This window comes from Agelaius tricolor, unplaced genomic scaffold, assembly GCF_023055355.1.
Source record: "Agelaius tricolor isolate 1412-34295 unplaced genomic scaffold, bAgeTri1.0.p SCAF_1, whole genome shotgun sequence".
Lineage (NCBI taxonomy): Eukaryota > Metazoa > Chordata > Aves > Passeriformes > Icteridae > Agelaius > Agelaius tricolor.
Window position 1 is genome coordinate 92,706,770 of NW_027269261.1, and position 20,782 is coordinate 92,727,551.

The 20,782-nt window shown below is 36.9% G+C and overlaps 1 protein-coding gene across 5 annotated transcripts in view; it reads left to right on the forward strand.

Moving 5' to 3' along the window:
- UBE3D (ubiquitin protein ligase E3D) overlaps positions 1-20,782 on the forward strand; it is a 78,612-nt gene that overhangs the window by 38,147 nt on the left and 19,683 nt on the right. For 2 of the 5 annotated variants that reach the window (XM_071443999.1, XM_071444017.1), the window contains one exon: positions 8,196-8,334. The exons of 1 other annotated variant lie outside the window; for it this stretch is intronic. In XM_071443999.1, the coding sequence (XP_071300100.1) occupies positions 8,196-8,334 (139 nt within the window). Of the gene's footprint in view, positions 1-4,991; positions 5,182-8,195; positions 8,335-20,782 lie in introns of those variants that run through there. 2 more of the 5 variants (XM_071444008.1, XM_071444059.1) reach the window with 2 other exon arrangements.

Genomic DNA, 20,782 nt, shown 5'->3' on the forward strand with positions numbered 1-20,782 from the left:
GCCATGCTAGAAGTTGCAGTATGTTGAGATAGCTTTCTGTGCTTCAGAGGAATAATCTGCTTGCAAACAACCTTGTCTGGCCCAGTATATTAACACAATTGTTTGGTTTTCTGCTTTTGCCCTTTACCCTTTGAGAAAAAAAGAATTTAATTCTGTGGACTATGCAGAGGCTTTGTTCGGCAAATAGCATTTCCTAATTAATGTCCCAAAACCAATGTAGTTACATTTAAGTTAATATAGGGCAGTTGAGTCTACTAAAAATGTTGGTTGGTATGAAGTAATTTGGGTTTTGCTTTACAGTTTGAAATAGGCAGCTTTACTTCTCTTTCTGACTTCCCTTAAGTAGCTTACAATGATCAAAGCATGTCAAGAAGTTATAAAATAATTTCAAATGCATTAATAAAATTAATGTCATTGAGATTCATATGTAGTTGTTTAATGCAAACAAAATTATTTAATCCACTGGCTTTTAATGTACCTTTTAGCATGAGTTATTTAATCTATGCTATATATTGGAGTTAGAAATGAGAAAACTGCATGTGGAGTATGTATTTTAAATCATAAAAGCGTTCATCAGAGCAAATAGCATAATTTTAATTAAAAGGTGCTTTGAAATACTACAAGACCAGTTGATACCTCTTATGTCAGCCCATCTGAAAAATATTATGACACTGGTACTCTGGTGAGATTAAATCTGAATTTTCATTATAAGGCTTTCTTATTAGTATTAAATAACTTGCCCTTTTCAAATGGTGACACATTGAAAGTTCAAGAAGGGCTTACATTTTGCAGGACAGGGTATTTTAGACCTGGTGAATTGTTTTTGCAGTGGATTTCTAGCTAACTTCTTTTTGACTAGGCTCCAGATTTGCATATTTTTTCCAATCAAAGTATTCATTACTCAGGAAAAAAAAGCTAGAATACTGTTAATAGTGAGCATGTCCTTCTATATGCAACTCTTATAGTAATTTATAGAAATATGTATCTTTGTATGTTAATAGGATTGTTGTATATATAACTAATATAATTAAATAAACTGCATTAAAGTATATATACTATATGCCATATATATGATGCACTTTAGTGTAAGGATTATATATCAGTAATTTTATAATGAGATTGCTTTTCAAGTAATAGTATTTAAGGTCATGTGAAAATACAGAAATTCAGTTAAATGAAGTCTTGTCTCTGTAGTGCTACACCGAAAAAAAAATGTTTAAAACTTCAAGATGAAACTTCTGTGTTGACCACTGTAGTCCATTGGAAAAAATACAGAGGCATGCTCACTGCCTTCTTACTTCCCTAAATATTTTGCTCTTCTCTTGCTCATTTCCTTGCAGGGACACCAGTGGGTTAAATTTCTGTTCTTGTGGTTTTTGTTTCTTATGAGAGATTTAATACCTATTGGTGTGGGATACCATGCAACTAGTAAAGATCCCAGGGAAAATTGGCTCCAAGCCACACTTCACGCTCCCAGCTGCTCAGGATAAATAATGAATAGTAAAACATGACCACAGATGTTAGTTTCAGGATGGAAGCAGTGGTTCTACAAAGCAAGTTTTTTTCCAAAGGAAAGAAGTACTTTCACTGTAGACTGTGAAATACTGCACTTCTTAGTCGTCCATATTATTTAAATTTTGGTAAGAGTTCAGTAGCTAATGAGCAGGCATTGATTTTTATGTTGTTTTTAGATTGCTGGAAGGATAATTAAAGGTATAAATAACTTAGCCTCCTGGTACATTAAGTATATAGACACATCATCAACCATAATTAAGAATTGTTTTTAGATTAAATCACTTTTACAAATAGTTATTTAATTTAGCAGGTTTGTCCTTTGGTTCAGTAAAGTCATCTGTCATTTCTCTCAGAGCTGTAGCTTGTGGAAAGGGCAGCTTTAACAACATTCACTGAGCTCTGAGATTCAGGGCTGAGCTTCTGTCAGTTTTTATATTGGATTCTTCAGCACAGGCTTGATTCATCAAAGCACTGAAGCTACAGTTAACATCTCCTGCAAGAGTTTCACAGCATTTGGAGCCCTAAATGCAGAGCACATTTACCTAGATCATAATTAATAAAATATAGTTAGTACATTGCCTCAGCAGCACTGAGTAAGAGCTTTTGCATTTCCCCATTATTCAGTTTTGACCTGTGTAGACTACCCTCAGTTAGTGTATTTATAGAAGTAGCTTGCTAAATTAGAGGTGATGATGGGGATGTTCTGGAAAGGAAAAAAGGGCTTATCTGTTCCTCTTCAAAAACAGCCTTACTTTGTCTGTTGCTGAGACAGCTCAGTTGCATTTAAAAGTGAATCTCATGTACAATGAAGGATTATTATTGATAAATGTCTTTAGCACTGATAGAATAGGATTCTTTTGAAATAAATGCAATCTAGTCAGAAGTCTGGTACAGTTTTTAAAAATCTTGTGAGAATCTTCATCAGTTTTTCTCAAGTTTGAGATGCAAAGTTTTCTTTTGCTTCCCTGATTTGCCATGTATATTGCATTTTTCCATGAAGACTTAGGATGTTGTGTGTGGGTTCCATGACCTGATGGATGACTGTGTTAGTTTACTACTTATATCAAGAAATTATGAAATGAATGTAAATCATTATTTTGGTGTTTTAAAACTTGCTTTTAAGAACACAGTTTTGAAATGTTATTCTAACTTATATAGACAATTCATTAGGATGGATTCCACAGGGAGCAGTGGAAAAATACCATTCCCTGATGTATGGTGATTCAAATGTAAAACATTTTCTAAAACCGTTGTGATCAATTGTTTCTGTTAGAGAAGTGACTTTCATCTTACGTGAGTAATTTTTAAGTTTTACTCCTCTCTGCTTTCAGAATTCATTGCTTGAATTTCAGAGAGCATTTGTTGATTTATTTTTATTTTTTAAAGAAATCAAAATTTTCCTGGATTTCATATTATTATCAACTAAACAACTTTGAAAATACCACTTCATTTTTAAAAACATTTTATACATGTGACTATGGGAACTTTGCTTTCCTAGCTGTATTTCTTTGACTGGTTATGGGAATGTGAGAATCATATAAAAAATATAAATTTCTCCTTCAAATGACCAGTTCCTTAGAGAAAGCATTGAAAAGGACAAGGGGGAAGATAGTCTCAGTTTGTCATTTTTATTCCTTACTTGTTTGGAGTGATCTGTTCTGACAGTTCAGCACATAGCACATTGCTGTTTCGCATCAGCATCTAGCCAAGTATCGCCCTCCTTGAGCAGAGTTTTACTTCTTCATTTCTGTACCACTTAGGTCAGTTCTGAATTGTGTGCCAGAAATATATGGAAGTTTTATTAGCATTCATCGTATGTGGTTCTGTCCTTTTCAGAATGAAAGTTATGTGAAGGTTCTAATTATATCTTTCAATCTAATGTCTGTTAATTGTGTTTTCATAGGTGAGACTAATAGATATCTCTTAGATTGACCAGAGGAAGTTCTGAGTTTGAGGTTTGAGATGCAACCTCTGATCTGCAGAGGTTTCATCTCAAGTTTGATTAACACTGGGGAGGCCTCTGTCTGTTGTTCTTGCTAGGGATCAATTCAATTATCACCAACTCTTCTTCCTGCCTCAAAATTTAAGATTTTTTTTCCAGTTGTCCTGAACCCACAACATAGAGTGCACTTAAGTAAAAGCACCAAGTCTCTCAGTTTGTTTCACTCATTAGGGAGTGTGGTGGGCTCTGAAGAACATGTTTACTTTGTTTATAGTAGTTGATGTTGCTAGATAGAAATACCATATTAATAAATTCATGCTCATATTCTCCCAGGCAAGCACCACTTGATTAGCTGGTATATATGTTGCTGTGTTCCATTAGCAGCTTTTCTCTGTGGAGCAACTTATGTGCATTTCTTCTCAGTACTCTCCTGAAAATCAGGAAAACATGAAACTTCTCCAAATCTAATTTTTTTGAGATCTTTCTTAAGAAAATTTGGTTGAAATAAGCTAAAAGGATTAATACAAGTTTTGGGGAAGAGTGGGATAAAGAAAAGAGAAAGTGGAAATGATAGTGGGGCCCTGGAAAATGTTAAAGATAGACTCTGAAAATGTTAGGCTTTGTGTTTTGCCAGATCATTGCACCTGCGTAAGCAGTATATATATGATACAATTGTTAGATGTGATGATTATTTAGTAATTAAATAAAATTATTGTGTAATCATAAGAAGAATCATGAGAAACTATGTTAGAAATTTAAGGGGGGGGCACGAGAAGCCATGCTTGGCTGAAATCTATAAATACAATAGAACAATATAAGTTTAATAATTAACATGAAAGTTATATAATGATAGAATATAAAAACATGTTCATCCTGAATGCATGTCAGAGTCAGATTTGGGTTGGTAACGCCTGACACCCAGAGCTCTTCAATAAAAGCACCTACATATAATCATTCTTGTGATTATATGTTTCTGAATGCTTACAAAAAGAATGGAGTGGCAGATGAAATGCTTAGAATTATTTGTGTTTTCCTGTTGGTGAGATCACTGACAGACAAAACTGGATGATAATGGTGATTTGCAGAGGTGGATTTAACATCCTGTGAAAAAAAAATCACTCTGGCATGCTCTTTTTTTGACTCAGAGCATGATCTGAGTTTGTAAAATTTTCCTGAGTATGTTTTCCTACATCTTACTCTTTTAAAGCCTGGTATCTAAAGCTGAAATTATACATTTCCCTCAAATACTGACAAGGCCAATCAGTAGTGGTGAGATTTTACTTGTCACAAAATTGGTCCAAAATTAGGTGCAGCCTTGCACCCCACAATGACTTAGGGAATTTGTTTAGAATTTATAAATTTTGTTTGACACTGAGAATCATGTTTTTTGTGTCAGACTGTGAAGTCCAGAATCTCAAGATTTCTTTGTGGTGTAGAAAAGTTGAATATTTGCTGAAGAAAGTACAACATTATTTCTGTTGTCAACCTCACTTTCCTCAAGCTTATGTCTTATCTCCCCCCTTATTCCTTTCAGCCAGCATAGAAGCTGTGCTGTGATGTCTGGGGATTGTGCTGGGAGTGATCAGCTGAGCTGTTCTCTGTGGATGCTCACTCTCCTGAGGAGCATTATCAGCCCATCTACCTCTTCCAGTAAAAATCAAAGTCTTCTCTCCTCTACTGGAAGTGAGACAACTCCCCTTATATGGAAAGACCATGAAACTAAGGTGAAAAACAGTGGATTCTTTGCGGTTTGTTTTGCTTTTGTTTTATGCATAGATGCTTATCTCTTTCCTCTACAATAGAGATTATGGAAAAGTGCTTCTAACAGCAACAGGAATAGAGAAGAGCAAAGAGAAATCTAATAAAGCAGTGATTTTTCCACAGCCATTTGTGTTAAATGCCGTGAAGGGGCAAGTCCCAAGAACTAATTCCTAACATGTGTGTTCCTGGAGCAGTAAATGCTGGGATATGTTTTGTTTGTAATAAGGGAATGCACTGGAATAATTTCAGGAAATATTAATAATTGAGCAATTAATAAACAAGAATTCCAATATAATTAGGCTAAATGTCTTTATGCGAACCTTCTTTCCCTCAGATAATCCAACAGCCACAAAAGAAAAATCCCCAGTTTGGTGTCAGGGCTGCAGTAGTTAGACTTTAAAATGAGGAGACATCTCCAAAAAATCCTTGTATCAAAACACAAGAATAGAATCAGGATACTGATGTAAGTTGTGATGTTTTGAATATTGCTTGGAGTTCTGAAAAGTTTCTTTGAAGAAAGGGTGTTGATGTTTGGAAACACCTTCCCAAGACCCAGAACCTTAGCATACCACCTCCAGTCTCCAAACTCTCTAGGTGTGTTTGAAGGTGCCTGCACAGTGCTTTGTTTAGACTTGCTGATTTCTGAAAAAGAGAGCCCCTATTTTGCTAGCTTCACCTAAATTTTCCTGCATCACCAGACTGTAGAACATGTGGAGAAAAGAATGAGTAAGGAGCATACAAAGTTAAGTTTCTAATTATGTGGGGAAATGAAATTACCGAGGGATAAGGAAATGTAAAGCTCCATTCTGGATTACAGTTAACAAGACTCCTTGGTTCCTGAGTACTTAGGGCTCATCATCTAGCTTTAAGTGTTCCTTCTAGAACATTTATAGAATCACAGAATGGTTTGGGTTAGAAGGGACCTTATGGATCTTCTAGTTGCTGTCCCCCTGCTGTGGGAAGGGACACCTTCCAGTAGACCAGGTTGCTCAGAGCCCCATCCAACCTGGAACTCTGAACCACTCAGGGCTGCCTTTTCTGGGCTTGGCCACTTGTGCAGTCTGTAGTCTTATAAAAGAATCCTGTTTCCATTCAACACTGACATAGTATTTGTGACTTAACTGGAGGTTTGTACCTTCCAATAATGAGAATACTCCAGAGTCTCTTCTAAATATCTCACCTTCCTGTCCTACTGGTCAGTTGGGGTTTTTTGTAGTAGCTTTAACAGCTTTTCCAGATCCATGTGTCACAGTATAAATGTCCAGTGAGATAGTACATATTATAAAGGTTGTTAATGTGTGGGAGGTTTTGCCCTCTGCCCTTTGGTATGGTCTCAGATAAGTTGGAAATCTTAAGTGATGCACTGCCATTAGAAGAGCCAGGGGGTGCCTTCCTCCTTCTCCTTACCATGTAAAACTTAGATCTTCTTTTGTCAAGATGACTCATTCTGGTGAGGTTTGAGAAAAGAAATTATATATCTGGTAATCTAGATGTGATATGATTCTCTTTGTCTTTTATTGTGGGGACAAAAAAAAAAGAGAGAAAACACTTCTTTTAGAGAGATGAAAGCCCCTCTGGCATTCTTTGCATTATAGGTCTTGCTTCTGTGTATCAAAGCAGAGTTGGATTCTTATGTATGCATAGATAAATTAGGAAAGAGAAAAAGATGTAAATATTAGAAAAAAAAAGCAAAGAGTTGAAATTTAAGTGGCTGATTTCAGACAAATGGAGGTAAGAAAGTGAAAGTACACCCACTCTTTGAAGAAAGATGTGTAAATTATGCTAAGTAGGACATCTTCTAGAAGAACTAAGAAGGTGCTGTGTATAAAAAGTGTATATGCAAGCCTGTGTGTAAGAAGCAAGACTTTACAGTGAGTCATTTGGTTTGGGAGGCCTGAGAGAATAAGAACCATTCAGGATGACACAGATATTGTGAAGAGAGTATTTGCTCAGTTTTCACCATGCTGAATGCTGGGGCCCCAAGTGTCTAAAAAAATGCAGCTATTTCTAGAAAGTACATTAAAATAAGCTGTTATGTTCACAGGCAGTGGTTCAGTCAGAAGAGCTGGAGGAATTTAAAAGTGAAAGCCGATGCTAAGATTGTTTATTGAAATTTTGAAGTCTTGGACAGGGAAGGGTAGCAAGCATTGTCTTCTAAAGCAATGCACTCAGGTGTGCTGAGAATAAATGGCATTCATCTTACCCACAAGTATCTGATATTACCTACCCAAAGTTATTAAAGTAACTGGATGACTGATCAGTCTGTCAGTTTGTGTATTATGGAAGAAATAAGCCTGCACTATAGGAAGCAGAATGATCTTGTGTTTTGAGTAAATCTTGTTGAACTAATCTTGTTCTTTACCATGTGATAGTGGGAACAGTTTACAGGAATATGCTTCTGAAATGTTGTTTTTATGAGTGACTCTAGAAATCCTAACTCTTTTACTACATCCAAATAAAAAAATCTGTATAAGGTGAACTGGGATTGATTTTTGCTTTGTATAGACTGTTAGTAAGTTGAAAATCATGCCTGACCTCCTGTCTTCAAAATTGAATGGAATCTTTCTAGAAACAAAATAAAAAGTGGAAGCATTATATAATTATATATTAATATATATATTAAAGTACTGCAAAGAATACTCTATGTGTAAACTCATTGTATAATGGGAAATTACAAGTCACAGATGAAATTTTGTTCAGAAGTAATGAAACTGAATTAGAAACACAAGTTAATTTTTCTAAAATAGGCTAAGTTTTCCTTTCACATTATGTATATTTTTGAAAGATATTGGTGGTATGGGTAAGGCACTTTATCTAAATAAACCGTGTTTTTCTGGTAAAACACACTGATCTTTGACTTTTACAGGGAAAACATGAAGAGATTTATCACAGTGATATGACACATTTTAATACTTAATTGAAACTCATGGTTTAGATGTATTTTAAGAAAATGAAGACGCTTTTTTTAACCTTATAGGCTTGCTGATGCATGGGAAGATGATATGGGAGTTCATCCTTTAAAGTTTCCATCAGAAACATGTTTGGAATTATTGTTGATACTGGGTCTGAGTACCACGTCTCTGCCACCTTCACTTCGATGCATGAACTCTTTTCAGGTAGGAACAGCTTCTATTTCAGTAGAAATGTGTTACTTTTGGAAAAAGAGAGGTACCTGGGGGCCATAAACCCTTTCAGAGGGTGTGTCTTCTGTAGTTGTATGACTCTCCGTTATATTAAAATGTTGAACAAGGTGGAAAATGCCATTGGATTTTTAATCAGTTCATTACAGTTTAAAGTGATGAAATTTAAAGAAATTTCATCAAATTTAGGCTACAGTAGCTAGAATAATTATTAAAAAATCTTTCAGGCTTAAAAAAATCCTCAGCAACAAAATAAAGATTTCCAGTCATGAAAACATTATTCTGTGTGTTACTTTGGAAGTTCTCAGCAGTCACAAAAATTTTCCAAAGGAAACATTGTTGCAGGCATGTTAAACTGTGGTTTTTATTTCTTTTGTAATGTGGTTGGAGAGTATGATTTTTACAAATGCAGCAGAGACAACTGAATTCATGATAATATGACATAGCAACTCAGCCTTTTTATGATGCTTCTGTCTTCCCCTGTAGTTACATAGTCTGTAGGTTGAGTATTGATGCAAATCTTTAGTAACCAGCTGTTGAGCAGGAAGTATGCTGAGTCTGTGTTTGTTCTGGCAGCTATGAAAGAGTCATCATCTTAGTGGGACTGAATGTTCTTAACGGTTTGTAACATGAAATCAGGTAGCCTCTATTTGTCTGTATTTCCTGTTTGTACTTGAGGCACCTCTAATTAGTATTCCTGTGCTATGTTTACTGAAAAGTAGTCTTTTTGTAGATTTTGAAGCAAAAAAAATGGTTGTAAAACAAAATCAAGTCATTGATTTTAAGAGAGTTACACTGATGTACAGCTGCTGAAAACTCCTGTTTTAGGAAATAGGTACCTGCCTTGTTTCTCACTTTGCATCTTGTGTGCTTGGAAATAGAGAATCTGTACATGGTGATCACTTGGGTACAGCAACAGCCACTGATTGCTTCAATGTTATTTTAATACACAAAGTCAGAATTGTTACTGGGTTGTACATTTAGAGGCCATAAAATGGAAGAATTTCCTGCATGCCAATAGATTGCAATAATTATAAATTTCAAGGATTGGCCAGCAGTAGTAATCCATGCAGCTGAGTAGTCCATGTTTCCTATTAAGAAGTGAACATTTTTGTTGTCTAATCCAAGAGGATGTATTCCTGTTCTTACATTACCAGCAGTCTGTGGTAAAGTGTCCCCTGCTTTACCCCTGACAGGTTAAAAGGGAGTCTCTTCCTGTATGCCGAGGCTGTGTGTCCTGTATTGTTTCTGTGCATACTCAGTCCCATGTTGTGTATTTGGGATTCCCTTTGATTTGTGTATGGGGTAGAGACAGGAAGTGATAGGTGTCTGTCAGCTGGTGTTTTTACCTCAGAGTACACAAAACATCAAACTTTTCTTTTTTTCCTTGGCTGACTCTGGATGATTGTGCTCAGTTGCTCCTGGGTAATTTTAGCTTTGTGAGGCTACCTCTGTAAAGAAACCATTGCCCAACAGGGGCACATGGTTCTGGAAGCATAGGGTTATGTCAGCCATGGGGTGGGACATCATGCATCCCCTGGAGACCCCCTGACCATGGCCTTTCAACCCCAGATTTCTGTGGAACAGATGAAAGCAAACTGTACTGGGCTGAGTTCATTTACTGGCCTGCACAGATCGTGGTTTTCCTGCCTGTGTGCCAAAGTTGGCAGTGTGATCATGTCCTGTCTTTGACAGCAACACACATTGCAGTTTTTGAAAAGCCCAAGTTAGAAACCTGCTCTGCTAAGATAATGTTCTATTTTGCCAAGTGGGAGGAAAGGAAAATGGCTTTTTTGATAAAATTCTGTGACTCCAACTGTCACTCTCCTTGGCAGACAGTCAATATCACCAAATGTTTGCCCTAGAGGGCAAACACTGTCCAGTAAAATATTGTTTTATTTATTTTTATCTTTATAAACCTTGTTTGGATCTCAGTCAGTGAATCCATGAAGCAGAAGCAAAGTTTGCCCAGGCTTTTCCCTGATGCTTTATAATGGTTTGCCAGCCTTATAATTTTGGGGATTTTTTTCTGGCTTGCTTCTTCATGTTCAGCGAATACTAGAATTACAGATCCTAGTTTTTTGTATTTTTCTTGGAAAAAGCTGGCAAGATCTGAAGAGAGCTTGAATAATGAAACTAAATTGTGCTGTTGCCTGGGCATAAGATCATGCTGCATCCAAAATAGTGAAGATTGTGAGCCAAAAAGGGAATAATAAAAGGGCACTAATTGAAAACTGATATTTCATGTATCTTAATGGAATAATGGCAAAATGACAAAACTAGCTATGCTTTATTTTGTGGTAGACCTTAATCTGGCAGTTGTCTAGAAAAATTTAAAACATTTTAATTCTATATTACAATGAAACTTGTATTTGAACTGAAAATAATTGCAGAGTTCCCTGTTATCTACACAGTGGAACAGTGGCTGTCTTGTTCAGCAGGGGCCAGGGTCCTGCAACTGAATGCTGGAGGAATTAGAAGGGAAAAACAACCCCAGAAAGTGCCAGAGTTTTCTCCTTTCATTTATACGTGTTTCCACAGTTGGACACATGGTGAGGAGTTAAATGGACCACTGCTTTCTACTGGTGCTTTTCTTTATGTTTTCATACAGTATTTGGAAATGTATCTAACAGGCAGCTCTAATGCAATGATCTAAAAGTTAGAGTTTAACTCCCAATACCCTGTTGCAGGAGCTTTTAAAAATCCAGGTTTTTTAATTAGGTAACCAAAAATTATCTCATTGACACTCATGTTTTTTGAGAACGTATTTACCCCCTCTCCCAATTATATTACAGTACTGCAGTGTTGACAAGCCAAAATTTTAGTTGGTATGCATCTGCATTGGATGATGCTTAGGCTGTAAAAAGCACACAAAGGAAATCTGCTTAGTTGCTAATAATCTGTAATAAACTCTGTTCTGCCTTGTGCTCTGGAAGTACTCTCTGGGACTAGCTTAGCAGACTCTGTATCAGTGCTGAGACATAAATTACATTTTATTTTCCATTGGTGTGCTACTGCTTAGTAACATAATATTTGAAATCACTTTTCAATTCAGTTTTGACCCTGTAAAGATCTTTCAGTGTGATTTATGTTGCTAGAGGAGCCTGGGAGAGAAGTGCAGCAGCAGACTGTGCTACATAGCTCTGCTGAGTTTAGGGTGCTCACTACAGCCAGCTTATAAGTTTCCCCGACTGTTGAGCCTAGATATTAGGTTGTCTTTGGCTCATCTCTCATTTCACCTGAACAATTGCAGTGACATTTTTCTGGTGGGCTGTAGAGAGTTAAATCTTAGGAAGCCTGAGCCTGTAAACTCTGAAGGACTGTTTCTTGCTGGTTGATGGCAGCTCCTGGGTTTACTGGAGAAGATGGTTTTTCAGCCCTGACTTGTACCTTCCCAGGCTTGTAATCCCTCACCCATACTAAGGATGTCTCAGATCAAGGTAATAGGATTGACTGAGGCACTTGATACTTACCCTGGAGCAATGAGAAAAGCAGTAAGAAAGGAGAGAGGAGTTTGCTGCTAGAAAAGATTCATTTTTTTCGTTTGCTTTTGCTCTGAGCGCTGTTTTGCTGCTTTCTCTTCAGCTCCATTACTCTGCACAGAAAGCTGTGTTACCTTATTACACACTCAATCTGTATGGCTATCCACCCACCTGAGCTGTCAGCCCTTTGCTTTAGGAATGGTTGGGCTTTACTTTGAGTATTATTCTTAATACTTGCAAACACTTGTAGCTAGCACCCACTTGAGTTATCATGCACTTTATCACAGCCCTGCTCAGCTGCTGCTTCTGAGCACAATCTCAGAGGCTGTGTTGGTATTTCAGAGCCTACAGCACAGAACAGTTAACACAGGGAGATGCTTTAAAGTGACAAGTAATCTCTGCTGTGTTTTTCTAACCTTATCTCGTCTTTCTCTGAATTCAAGCACAGTGAACAGAAAATGTCCTGGATATTGAATTCTTATGATGATATATGGGGCTGTTGAGCACATTTTCTCTTACTGCTCTTGTTGTGAGAAACCAGACATTTTACTTGCCCTATCAAGGCACTATTCATAAGGCCACAGACTGTAAACAACAGTTTTCAGAGTTAAACAGATCATGGTTTTATTTTTACTTTTATGGTTGCCTGAAATTGAAGGAAGATTGTGATTAAGAACTGCTGAGCTGCTTAAAAATTTTGTTTCAAATAGCTCTTGATAGTTTTTGGAGCTGCATCCAGCTTTCAGCACAGTGTCTGCTTTGGTTAAGAGAAGTGAAGCCACTGTTTAAGAAAAACCAAAAAACTGTTTATTCTACCATTGCAGTAAGAATCCCTAGTGGCATCTCTGAAGGAAAAACTCATTTGCATTTACTTTGCTTTCAAAAAAGAAGGAAAACCCAAGGTTTCTCATAGAACAGCCTGTTAATTCTCTGTCATTTAGTCTCTTAATATAGTGCAGAAAACTTGCTAATGGCAAGATTGTTTAGAAATAGAGAATATCAGTTGCTCAGAAAAGATAAGAATGAATACAGTATTCATTATCGTTTAGTAGCTCTAGTGTATGAGTATCAAAAGGGTCATGGAAAACAAAATATAAAATTACTGCTGTCTCTCAGGTCTATGCTTGGTCCGAACTAAAGTGTCCCTTGATATTTGGTGGTTTTAAATATCGATACTTTTATGTTTTATGTGTCACTATATATATGAAAAGCAATTTCAGAATTATTTATTGCAAGAAGTTAGCTGAAGATAACAGATGCACCTGTGTCTTTTGACAATCCTTTTTGAAGCTAACAGCTGAGTAAAATTTACAAAAATCTGTTCAGCTTTTCCATTTGTTCTGGGCATTTGGAGCTAGAGAAGATGCATGTATTCTTTTAAGCTGGATTCCACTCCTTTGGAGCACTGTCAAACAGCAGCAAAAAAGGATAAAAATACAATAAAAGAAAATGTTAGGAGTGAAGAAATGGCTTTCAAAATATTGTGTCTTTTATTAAACTATGCCAGAAAGGAATAGTAAATAAGTGAATTTATGCAGTAAAATGTCTTATTATCCCTTTAAACATTTTTTTTAAATCACAGGCTATTACTTGCTTAGTGCAAGTCTCCCACAAAATGAAGTAGAGGCCTGAATATGTATATTCTATAGTATTTCACAGGCAAATGATGAGTTCCTAGTCACAGTACAAATTTTTAAAAAATATTTCTCTCAAGCTTGCCCATGTCTCTGAAACTTTTGCATTAACACTGACAATATTATGAAGCAACCACTGCAAATACATTGTAATCTGTTTAAATACAGTCATGTTTGTTTTCCGTAGCAGACCGACTCTATATAATGTAAACTACACTGAACAAACTCTGAATATTTAATGCCAGCCTCTTTTGGCTACTCAGATTTTACCCAAAATAATGATGTTTTGATTTTTGCAGGTTACTATAAAAGTGCCTGCTATATGCTTTTTGTAGTTTTGACTAACTCAGGTTTCCAGGATGACACAGAATGGACTTTTTTCTGTTTTATTTGTGATTATTATGTGTAAGTTTTTAAGTTTAATTTCAAATTATTTATTTTAAACAGGAAAGAAGTACCTAAACCTTATATTTGAAAGCAGACGTAGTTTTGTAAAACATGCATACAAATATTTCAGCAGCTTTTAAATAAAAGAACTTAACATGTATATATTTAGGAGTTTTTTCATGTTTTTTTGCATTTAATAAGAGCCATAATAAATCTATTGAAACACTGCAGAATAATTAGGAAAAAAATTCTTAAACTCTATGAACAAATTAAAATATAAAATTATTAATAAATCCTGCCAAGAGCAAATGATATTAAGCGAGTTAGTGTTTCAATGACAAGTCTGAATACTTCTTTGCAGAATTATAGAAATTTCTATGTTCAATTAAGAAATTATTATTTTGTCTGCTGCTTAATGATTCCATATTAAGTTGATTTATATAATGTCACTCAGATTATCTTACTTGGTGCTCACTGTAAGCTATCTTTTAAAAGTATCTCTGGAGCATTCAGGTGTATGTGTTGAGACTATCCCTTTTGTTTGTTGTTAACCTCAATCTCAAAGGGAACAATTTTTTAGTTGAACTATAATTAGTATTTTTACCTTCTTGTTGAAACTGTACCAAAAATGTTTCATACTATTCTGCATGCAGTTTATTAAAGCATCATGTCTCCTGGCTGAGAACTGTTCAGTTCTGTATATGCAGGACCTCATTGAAAAATGTCCATGTGTCCTTATGTGTCCCTATATGTCTCATCCATATCTGCAGCACAGGCTCACATTCCTAGGCTATGGTTTTGTGATATCTGTAGCTGCTTGGGTCATGCTAATGGGAAGGTATTATTTCCCCTATCTAATATGTGGTGTGGCTACATTTCCTCTAATGGGAAGGAGCTGCCCATTTATATTGGCCTGAAACAGAATGAAATCAATCATGTGCAAACCTAAACTGAAGCTATGAATAGGAAAAATGCAAGCCAGGCTTACTTGTGGAAGCACAAGAGTTTGTGATTCTTTCAGTGCTCAGTGGTGGAAAATCAGAACCTTGACAGCAGTGGCTCTAAACCAAGATTCAAAATTTGTCATCAGTTTCTTGGAAGGGTAAATTGTTCTTTTCTTCCAAGGCAGTTCTACAGTAAAGAGGAAATTAAGAGAGAGTGAACCTGCACTTATCATAAACAGAAGGAGATTAAATTACAAAAAACCCCATGTGCTCCAAGTAAGAAGCAGTGAACATGTAGATGCAGGCAAGTGCCTGCTCTGGAAGTATGGTTTCCTGCTGCTTGAGAGGGAAGATCTTTTGAAAGAAATTAATTTCTGCAATTCCCTTTGCCTAGAATATAGCAAAAACCACCTGTTGCATAAAGATGTAGTAATACAGTTCAAAGCAGTTTTCTTAGAAAAGATGCTCAGATATGTCATCGTGGGGGTTTGACCCTGGTTGCCCACCAAAGCTGCTTTATCACTCCTCTCCTTAGCTGGACAGGAAACTGCAATGAACAGCTCCTGGGTCAATGAAAGGATGGGAGGAAATCACTCACCAGCTACTGTCATGGCCAAAACAGATTTGACTTGGGGAAATTAATTGAATTTACTAACAATCAAATCAGAGTAGGACAAATACAGAGAAGTAAAACAAAATCTTGAAAATGTTTACCCCCAAGCCCTCCCTTTTCAGGTTGAATATATTCTCAATTCTTTGACAGCTCCTCCTAGCAGTGCAGGGATGTTGAGAATGTGGGCCATGGTGACTTCATCACACATTGTCTCTGCTGCTCCTTCCTTCTCAGGCAGAGGACTCACACACATTTCCCCTGCTCCAGTGTGGATCCCTTCCATGAGGTGACAAGCCCTGCCAGCAAACCTGCTCCAGTGTGGGCTTCTCTATTCACAAGTCCTTCCAGGAGCCTGCTCCAGCACAGGCTTCCCACAGGGTCACTATATCCTAAAGCATCCACCTGCTCTGGCACAGGTTCCTCCACAGGCTGCAGGGGAACCTCTGCTCCAGTACCTGGAACACCTCTCCTCCTCCTCCTTCACTGACCTTGGTGTCTGAAGACTGTTCCTCCCACATAGGCTCACTCCTCTCTCCCAGATTGTTGAGCAGGGTTTTTCCCCCTTCTCAAGGCTGTTATCCCAGAGGCACAGCCACCACCACTGATGGGCTAGGCCTTGACCAGCTGTGGGTCCATCCTGGAGCCAGCTGGCATTGGCTGTGTCAGACATGGGGAAGTTCTGGCAGCTTCTCACAGAAGCCACCCCTGAAGCCTCCTGCTACCAAAACCTTGCTCTGCAAAACCAATACAGGCATTTACCATTTAGATGTGAATGTACAATTAATTGCAGGGATCCTGTTTAGATGGTCTGGTATAGCCTGTGAATAAACTGCTTGAAAGGAGTGAAGGCAGAACTAATTTTTCCAGTTTTCATCTATTGTGAACGTTCTGATTTTTCCAAGTCTGAAATCTAAAAGTGTAGTTGTTATGTCCTAATGATTGAGTAGTTGTGTAGGTAATGCACAATTAAGCAGAAATTGAGAGTTTGTCTTTATCAATAGGCACCACACTGTGGAAAAGACAAATACCTGTGTTTTATGTACCTGAATATATACATAAAGTCTTCTTATGGGAGGTCTGATATACTACTAGACCATCCATTCCTATTTATTAATTGAGGCTGTTTGTGACTGAGAAACAAGCTCTGCTGAAAAGATATATTTAGACCTGTGCGCAACCAAATACTGCAATACATGTTCAACGTGGTTTGTATAAGGCTGCTTGCCTCCAAAACTTTGGCATCTCTGAGATAATCTTAGCTCTACCCAGATTGCAATTAATAGCTTGATTTATGTGAGGTGCAAGTGTCAGTATTGTAGCTAAAAATGCACAGAAATCACATTATCAGCTACAAAGAGCTCTTTTGCTTTAAAAATAATACTGAGTCATTGGATAACAATGATTCTATAAAGGAGATTTTCCTTTGGAGTTCATGTTGTTATGCTGTGTGTTTTGTGAATGTGTGTTGTTAGGGAAAGCTACAACTTTGTTCATTTCCATTAAGAGTCTGGATAGAATCTTTGAAGCTTCTTGGGGAGTCCAGAAAGCTCTGCAGAATAAAAGATGTATTTATAAGGATGATTCTTAGTAGGTTTAAAAGTGCTTTAAAAACGGATGGATACAACTCTCTTTCAGCTATAGGCTGGAGTAAATATGATGTTATCACAAATTACAAGATTTTGAGGAATCCTGAGGGAGGTTGTCAATAAATCCTAGCATTTTATTAACAGACAGGTCAGCTTGCCAAGGCACTTAGAGCAGCTCAGGAGTGTTACACGTTCAAGAGCTGGAAACAGTAATAATGTCTTCAAGGAGACAAATGGACAAATAAACAGAAGGCTGTAAACCCAGAGCATAATAATTGAATCGATGACTTGACTATGATAAAGTACATGGTGGACAAAAAGGAAGAGGGCTGTTAAGTTCTCCTCTTTTTATTGTCAGTTGAAAATGAGTCTGGAATGGATCTTTTGGTGAAGAAGTCAGTAATGCCTCCAGTGAGAAACATACAATTTGCCTTCCCTCAGAAGCAGAAGTCCATCATTCTGTTGCAATGTCAGTACAGAGTAGTGTGCTCTAAATGTTTGTGCTTAAATCATAGGTCTGTTCTGGGGGTGGTGGCTGATGACAAATGGTCCTGCTTGAAAGCTTCTGCTTCTTAAAGAAAAAAAACTCTGTTTGGATTTAGAAAAGCTAGAATGGGCATGGCATGGGGAACAGGACAGAACACTGTTTGTACAGGGGTAGGGAGAAACCTGAAGTGTAAGAGATAGACCAACTACCCTTTTACTAGGCTGGTGATGTTCTCATTGACATACACCAACCCAATTGTGACTGGCCAAAACAAGGACAAGATTATTTCCTTATTATTTCCTTCTCTAAGTTGTTTGCTGCTTTGATCTATAGAAAAGATCAGTTTTGTGAATATTTCTTTGTAATAGTTCCACTGCTTTTGATACGAAGGAAGCTGGTTTACACATGGGAGTGTGTGGAGGTATCTCAGCCAATGCATTTTATAGAGCTGCTAAAATAAGATTTGGAATATTCCCGTGGGAGGAAAGAGAAGGGCAAAAGGGTGTGTAAGCATTAACACAACCTACTAAAATAAGGAGACTGTTTAGCATCCAATAGAAAGCTGTCATGCCTTGAGGTGAAATGTGGCAACCATTTAAGAATATGTAGAAAACTTGCAGAAATCTGAAGATGCCGTAGCAGAGTGAGATCACAGGGAGTGTTGGGTGGGCAGAATGTGATTGCTGTTTGGACTTTTGCCAGGCATTTTGGTTAAAGTTTCTTCATCTGTCTCCCAGAAGCCTGACAAGTAAAATAGGAAGTGATTCTGCCTTATGGAAGGAAAGAAAGAAAAAAATATTATTCCTAAAGAAGAAAAAAACCCGTATTCCTATATAGCTAATGTAAACTATAAAAGCATGGTGTATAGAGAAAGAGACTATTTTAAAACACCATTTCCTAGTCTCCATTGTTTTTGTGAGCTATGGCACTGTAGATAAATGAAACCAGATCAGGGAGCTATATTTCTTCTGTTGCTTTTACTGAGCTTGAGTTTTATATGCAAAACAGAAGAAAAAAAAGTATTAAGCACCTTGCATGGAAAAGAATCTTGCCTGAAAATTTGTACAAGTGAAGATGTTATTTTAATTGTACTGACTGTTTTGACTAATCAGTCCACTTCCAAGTTCTTCCAGAATGCATGGCATTTCTAAATATTATCCTGAAAATGACTGAATGTTTTACTGTTCAGATGTTTTCACTTCCTGTGACTGGTACTGCTGACCCTTGTTCTGCTTCTTATCGATAACTGCATAATTCAGTTTTAAATAAAAGGTTTTCTTGCTGTTGATGCTCCAGTCTTTGACATATTTGCTATTTTCATATGTCCCACCAAATTAAAAAAAGGCTATTACTGTGTAATGGGGGGTGACTAGCTAACAGATTTCTTTCTTAACTCACCAGAGAGCTTGCTGCTGACTTTATATTTCATGTTTTCATACAAAGTCTATTTCATTCATCATTTGCTACATTTACAGAAGTTAAATTCTGTCTTGTTTCCCAATTTATTAACCATTTTGAGTTTTATGCGCTGATGAGTTTCCATGTTACTTTCTCATTTTTATTAGATACAAATTTGCTTTGTTTCCATGCCATTTATGAGCAGACAGCTCTTTAATTCTTGTACTTTTTCCCTGTTTAGACACTAACTTTTAATGCTTACCATTACCTAATTGTATTTTCCTCTTTTTAGGTGTGGGAGGGGGGAACAACAGGGCTTTATATCCTTCTTTGTAGCGAAGTAGAATCAATTGTGCTTCCTAAACTTTAAAAAAAAAAAGTCTGCTGAACACACAGAAGCCTTCCTATCATATTTCAGTTTGCCTTCTCTGCTTGCACAGAAAGGAAATGCATTTTCAGCTGTATTTTTGTGGAGCAGTAGCTAATGACTAGTCAAATTAATCAGAAGTGTCTATTCTGCATGACTGTCCTGAGGATATATTCCTTTACGTGACTGCTTTTCCTATTTTAAGGTAGGATGTATAATGTGACTAAATAATGTCTGTAAAATTTACTGTATTCTGTTCTGTATGCTTTTATGTGTCTGAGCTATATTGCTCAATGCTAAGATTGATTTAGACTTACTGAATCTTATTCTAGAATTTTTTAGGCCACTCCTGTGTGAGGAGTTTGGGGAGAGACCATTCTCCCATTTGCCTGGTAATTAGATCATCTTCTGAGGACTCTGCTCAACAAGGTTGTATCTACAACACTAGATTTAGATGAAGCAGAGCTCTGATTCCACCTGGAAATTATTGTGCTTCTGTAACTTAGTTAAAATGAGCTGTCAGAAGTGAGACAGTGCTTATGTATTTTTTAAGTGTAGCTCAGAAGCTGGAGAAAGCCCTGGTGACACTTCATAGCTAATCATTTTATGTAAGCCTTTCCTGCAAAGGCAGGGCATGCATTCCTAATACAAAACAATGAAGAAGTCAAGAGGGACTCTTTTACAACAATACTGATACTGGTTAAAGTACTAATACTTGCTAAAGTGCAGTGTCACTGTTGGATTATACTCCTTTCCCAGCCTACATTCTGATAATTTACAAAGCAACTGAATGCCTGAATAAATATGACATATTTAATATGATTAAATATTCAATGTGATTCCAATATGATTCTCAAAACAACCCCATACTATTTTTTTACAACAAGGTAATCATCTTGAAGAAGATGCAAGTCACAGAAAAAGAATTTCATGTAAAGATATTATCTTAATCTCACATGCTACTCTGTTTATGCAGAAGTGACTTGTCAGTCCAGTTTTCACCATTCCAATAAAAATTGCCAGGACTTTGGATTACCTAGACTTCTTATTCAAATGAACAAATACTGAGTGGTTTTTAACCATTCAAATGAACAAATACTGAGTGGTTTTTAAAGTTAGGCAATCATTTGGGGTGTCCAATTGAAGACCTAAGAGCCTTTTCCTCATCTTGTAAGCTTAAAAATTCTAGTGGTGGTCCTTCAGTGGTGGCAGCTTTGCATTTAATTAGTTTGTGTGGTATTACAGAAATTCACCTGAAGCGTTTGTGGTGATAGCTCAACATTGTAGGCAAGGACCTGAACCTTTTGAAGTTAATATCAAAACTCTCTTTGGCTTCAGTGGTGCAGAACTGGCCTGCAAATGAATAAACCAGCCAGCTGGATATATTGTTGGGAAATAATTATTGCAGACTCTGAAAGTTCCTCATTAACACTATTGCATGTGAACTTTGCAAGCAAATGCTTGAAGCTAATCTCCGATAGCTATTTGTTAGACAAGCGAATTAATAGCTGTGGCTGCTGGTTCAT